Below are 6,000 nucleotides of genomic sequence, written 5' to 3' on the forward strand. Positions count from 1 at the left end.
AGCACACTGCATCTTCTGTCCAATTAGTGTGTCTGTTACACTATATCCTTACATGTGCTGTGAGGCGTTGGGGAAGGCAGTGCTGTACTGTGGTGCTGAGTCCTCTGGCCCATGTGGGGCAGCGTGGCTCAGGACCATCATCACTGGTCGGTGGGGGTACATCCTCTTAGAGGAGCGGAAGTAGTTGATGCTGTCATTGGTGATGATGTCTGTGAGATAGTCCTGTGGAAGCAAGAATCGCCTGTACATGAGGTTCTGAACTCTAATATTAGGCTACTTCCTCCCAGAAAGGGAAATAAAAATGTGTATAGAGCAATAAAGCGTGTCATAATGGCTGCCTTATAACAATATTTAGATTGAGATAAACTGTTTACTACTGTATACTATTGTATACTACTGTTTACTATTGTATACTAATGTTTACTACTGTACACTATTGTATACTACTGTTTACTATTGTATATTAATGTTTACTACTGTACCCTATTGTATACTACTGTTTACTATTGTATACTAATGTTTACTACTGTACACTATTGTATACTACTGTTTACTACTGTATACTACTGTTTACTACTGTTTACTATTGTATACTAATGTTTACTACTGTACACTATTGTATACTACTGTTTTCTACTGTATACTACTGTTTACTACTGTTTACTATTGTATACTACTGTATAACAATATTATCATAATTTTTAAGAATTTGATGATTAAATCAGGGTTATTCATCATCATAGGTTACAAATCCAATATTTGAGTGAAAACTGAAACAGGATGGAACCTTTGGATAGTTGCCGCCATGCTTCTCCCGCACGCCGTTCCTGCACAGAGTGTAGTTGTAGAAGCGAGAGTTCTTCACCAGCGCTACCCACTCCCTCCAGCCAGGGGGCACATACGAGCCGTTGTATTCATTCAGGTACTTCCCAAATAACGCTAGGACATTGGGAGAGGGGGGGTGATAAGTACAAAGTGATTCTCTTTGCAATAAAGTGTGTGTGTGTGTGTGTGTGTGTGCACAGCTCACACTCACCCGTCCTGTAGCCTGAGTTGTTAAGGTACACAGCGAAGGTGTGAGGCTCATGGTGGGCCTGCCAGGAGGGTGAGGAACAGTTCTCGTTGTTGGTGAAGGTGTGGTGGTTGTGAACGTACTTCCCTGTCAGAATAGAGGAGCGTGACGGGCAGCACATGGGAGTGGTGGAGAAGGCGTTAGAGAAATGGGTGCCTCCCTGCTCCATGATACGCCGTGTCTTATTCATGGCTTGCATTGAGCCTGGAGGAGAGAGAGACAGGGAAAAGAGAGGGGAAGGAGGGAGAGAGGGAAAGGGTGAGGGGAAGAGAGGCATAAAGATGGAAGGGGGTGAGGAATGTGAGAGAGAGGGGGAGAGAGAGAATAAATATTTTCTGTGAAGTGTCGCCCATTTCAATTCATGTGTACTAAAGGCTTTTCAGGCTGATGCCGATTGTTTAGTGAAACAGATGCTCGACCATAAATTCCTYGTTTTCAATGGTATTCTCACGAGCAATCAGAGCGGAACAAAGGGTGTCAGTGAGGCTGTTATACTGGCACTCCAGTCCAATATGCAGTTTAAGGGCTTAAACGGGTAGGGAGATGGCCAGGGTTTGGCACTCAGACAATGGATGCCATAGGCCACTCGCTCCATGCCAATACTGAAGTTGGCCATGGGGTACTTGACTTCGAGTGGGCAAATGGAGAATGGTGCCAAGAGGAAGCATTACCCTGACCTCTCTCACTAACATGCTGACAGACACTGAACAAGCACCACACAGACACACACACAGACACAAACACACACACACTGTGTTTTACCCAGTTCGATGTCCTGGTCGTCAGTGAGGATAAGGATGATGTTGGGTCGGACATTGTTGCGGGCTTGGCGATCCCTCTGCAGACGTGTCCGGTGTCGCTGGCTGGAGAGGAAGGACGAGCCCTGGGCCGGGGAGACCACCCCCAGGAGGAGGAGGAGAAGGAGGCCCCGTCCTCCCATGGATCTACCTTGTCTTCACCTCCTTCTCACTGAAGCAGGGGCCACTCTGCTGCCGTACTCCCTCACTCACCCTGACAGACACAGAGACAAGGATGAGACCAGACCGAAACAATCCATACCATACAAATTACTACAATCTGGTAGCTATGCTGTGACAATTATAAAACATGTAATATTAACGAGTCAGAAAGTCTGGTCTATGGTCATCAGGAGTAGTTGTCTGTGAGAAATACTGTAAGTGTCTCTCTCGTTCTCTCACTCTTTCAACTATTTCTCTCTCACATAGACACACTCAAGTAAAGAACAGGCAGATGTGAGTAGAGCCATTTCACGGCGCTCTTCCATATAAATGCACCTGTTTAGGCTACCCTCGTTAATCAATCATTAATGACGCATTAGAGCGGTGTCATTGCCTCAGTGTAATGATCTCTGCTGGTGAACACATGGCTGCCAGTCTGGGGCTAATGGGCCTGGGCCAGGGGCCAACGCTCCCTCGTCTACCCGAAAAGAATAGGGGGGTGGAGTGGGGCGGAGGTGAAGGAGAGGAGAAAGAGTTTAAAGACGGTATGAGATTTACCAGAGGAGACAGAGGTTATTGAACAGGTGGGCATTGTGGGTTGCTTTGGTGAATGTTTGAGGAAAGAAATACAMAATATTGTTGCTCTCAAATAGTTACAGAGTGTGCATTGAGAAAGTGTTTCAGGGCAGGATAACAAAGTGCTCATCAGACTGATTTCAGACAACGTAGACGTGGTGATGTGGTGGTGCATTATCTGTGTGCTCAGTAAGAGAAAATTATGTAGACGCAGTATACTTCACTGATGCTCTACACACTGCGTTTCCTCATAAAACAATAGACATGACGTTGTGACAGTGCTCTGTTAGTAATATTTTCTCTAAATTATAGCTTCATGCATCATTTGCTAAATGTTTACTTGTTTTATATTGATTTGATAATGCAAGTACACCTCTGATTTCTTACAAACGAACCCCAACAGAGTTTGTCATGGAAACTGTTGATTACATATGTTCACAGTACAGGAATGGCAATTGATTGTACTTGCTGTAAATGTTTCGAAAAGACTGCCTTGAATACAAATATGATGTGGTGTTTCTTCTCACAGCTTTGAGATTGAGAAAGATTAGTATTAGAATAAGTTAAASTCACCCAGTAAAATACTACTTGTGTCACGCCCTGACCGTAGAGATCTTTTTATTCTCTATGTTTGGTTGGTCAGGGTGTGACTCTAAGTTCTTTATTTCTATGTTTTGGCCGGGTATGGTTCTCAATCAGGGACAGCTGTCTATCGTTGTCTCTGATTGGGAATCATACTTAGGCAGCATGTTTTGACACCTTAGTTTTGTGGGATGTTGTTTTTTGTTAGTTCTGTGAAGCCTACAGAACGTGACGTTCGTTATTCTTTTGTTGTTTTGTTTGGTGTTCTGATTAAATAAAGAATCATGAACACGTACCACGCTGCACCTTGGTCCACTTCTTCCGACGAGCGTTACAGAACATCCCACCACCAAAGGACCAAGCAGCGTGGAGAAAGGGAKTCATGGACATGGGAGGAGATCCTGGATGGTAAAGGACCCTGGAGGCCGGCTGGGGAATATCGCCGTCCAAAGGAGGAGATAAAGGCAGCGAAGGAGGAGCGGCGACGATATGAGGAGGAAGACGGAAGCCCGAGAAGCCACTCCAAAATAATTTTTTGGAGGGGGGGKACACGGGGAGGTTGGTGGAGCGTGGTACTGGTCAGGCACTGTGTTATGCGGTAAAGCGCACGGTGTCTCCAGTGCGCGTGCACAGCCCGGTGCGCTCGGAGCCAGCTCTCCGCAAGTGCCACGCTAGAGTGGGCATCCAGCCAGGGCAGATTGTGCCAGCTCAGCGCTCTTGGTCTCCGGTGCGCCGTTTCGGCCCAGGGTATCCTGCGCCGGTCCTGCGCACTGTGTCTCCGGTGCGCTGTGTCAGTTCAGTGCATCCTGTGCCTGCGCTCCGCACGTGCCGGGCTAAAGTGGGCATTCAGCTAAGAAGAGTGGTGCCAAGGAGAAGCACCAGATCTCCAGTGCTCCCCCACAGCCCGGTTCATCCTGTGCCTGCTTCACGGCTCAGTCCGGAGCCTCCAGCAGCGGTCCCCAGTCCGGAGCCTACAGCGACGGTCCCCAGTCCGGAGCCTCCASCGACGGTCCCCAGTCCGGAGCCTCCAGCGACGGTCCCCAGTCCGGAGCCTCCAGCGACYGTCCCCAGTCCGGGGCCTCCAGCGACGGTCCCCAGTCCGGGGCCTGCAACGAGGGTCCCCAGTCCGGGGCCTGCGGCGAGGGTCCCCAGTCCGGGGCTTGCGGCGAGGGTCCCCAGTCCGGGGCCTGCGGCGAGGGTCCCCAGTCTGGGCCCTGCGGAGAGGGTCCCCAGTCCGGGGTCGGCGACAAGGGTCGCCGCACCAGAGGCGCCACCAAAGTGGGGGGAGACAGAGGTGGAGCGGGGTCTGCGTCCCGCACCGGGGCCGCCACCAGGATAGATGCCCACCCGGACCCTCCCCTATWGTGTCAGGTTTGCSGCCGGAGTCRGCACCTTTGAGGGGTGTACTGTCACGCCCTGACCGTAGAAATCTTTTTATACTCTATGTTTGGTTGGTCAGGGTGTGACTCGGGTGGGAAACTCTAAGTTCTTTATTTCTATGTTTTGGCCGGGTATGGTTCTCAATCAGGGACAGCTGTCTATTGTTGTCTCTGATTGGGACTCATACTTAGGCAGCATGTTTTGACACCTTAGTTTTGTGGGATGTTGTTTTTTGTTAGTTCTGTGAAGCCTACAGAACGTGACGTTCGTTATTCTGAGCCACTCCAAAATATATTTGTTTGAGGGGGGCACACAGCGGGGAGTTGGTGGACTCGTGGTACTGGTCAGGCATTGTGTATGACGGTAAAGCGCGGTGTCTCCTGTGCGCGTGCACAGCCCGGTGCGCTCGGAGCCAGCTCTCCGCAGAGTGCCACGCTAGAGTGGGTCATCCAGCCAGGGCAGCTATTGTGCCAGCTCAGCGCTCTTGGTCTCCGGTGCGCCGTTTCGGCCAGGGTATTGCGCTCCGTGCCTGCGCCGCTGTGTCTCCGGTGCGCTGTGTCAGTTCAGTGCATCCTGTGGCCTCGCGCCGCACGTGCGGGCTAAAGTGGGCATATCAGCTAAGAAGAGTGGTGCCAAGGAGAAGCACCAAGACTCAGTGCTCCCCACAGCCCGGTTCATCCTGTGCCTGCTCTCACGGCTCAGTCCGGAGCCTCCAGCAGCGGTCCCCAGTCCGGAGCCTCAGCGACGGTCCCCAGTCCGGAGCCTCCACCGACCGGTCCCCAGTCCGGAGCCTCGCAGCGACGAGGTCGCGTCCCCGTCCGAGCCTCTCCAGCGACGGTCCCCCAGTCCGGGGCCTCCAGCGACGGTCCCAGTCCGGGGCCTGCAACGAGGGTCCCCAGTCCGGGGCTTGCGGCGAGGGTCCAGTCCGGGGCTTGCGGCGAGGGTCCCAAGTCCGGGGCTGCGGCGAGGGTCCCAGAGTCGGGCCTGCGGAGAGGGTCCCAGCCGGGTCGGCGACAAGGGTGCCGCACCAGAGGCGCCACCAAAGGGGGGGAGACAGAGGTGGAGCGGGGTCTGCGTCCCGCACCGGGCCGCCACCAGGATAGATGCCCACCCGGACCCTCCCCTATGTGTCAGGTTTGCCGCCGGAGTCCGCACCTTTGAGGGGTGTACTGTCACGCCCTGACCGTAGAAATCTTTAACTCTATGTTTGGTGTGGTCAGGGTGTGACGGGTGGGACTCTAAGTTCTTTATTTCTATGTTTTGGCCGGGTGGTTCTCAATCAGGGACAGCTGTCTATTGTTTCTCTGATTGGGATCTATACTTAGGCAGCATGTTTGACACCTTAGTTTTGTGGATTTGTTTTTTGTAGTTCTGTGAAGCCTACAGAACGTGACGTTCTTATTCTTTTGTGTGTTTGTCCGGTGACTTTGG

General features: G+C 51.6%; 1 protein-coding gene across 2 annotated transcripts in view; it reads right to left on the minus strand.

The window, feature by feature from the left end:
• Positions 1-6,000, minus strand: part of sulf2a (sulfatase 2a) — a 64,671-nt gene that overhangs the window by 11,366 nt on the left and 47,305 nt on the right. For both annotated transcript variants that reach the window (XM_023996257.3, XM_023996256.3), the window contains 4 exons: positions 1,835-2,083; positions 1,037-1,276; positions 788-939; positions 53-222 (listed from right to left, as the gene is read on the minus strand). In XM_023996257.3, the coding sequence (XP_023852025.1) occupies positions 53-222; positions 788-939; positions 1,037-1,276; positions 1,835-2,012 (740 nt within the window). In that variant the 5' untranslated portion in view covers positions 2,013-2,083. The remainder of the gene's footprint in view (positions 1-52; positions 223-787; positions 940-1,036; positions 1,277-1,834; positions 2,084-6,000) is intronic.

This window comes from Salvelinus sp. IW2-2015, linkage group LG11 (genome assembly GCF_002910315.2).
Source record: "Salvelinus sp. IW2-2015 linkage group LG11, ASM291031v2, whole genome shotgun sequence".
Taxonomy (NCBI): Eukaryota; Metazoa; Chordata; class Actinopteri; order Salmoniformes; family Salmonidae; genus Salvelinus; species Salvelinus sp. IW2-2015.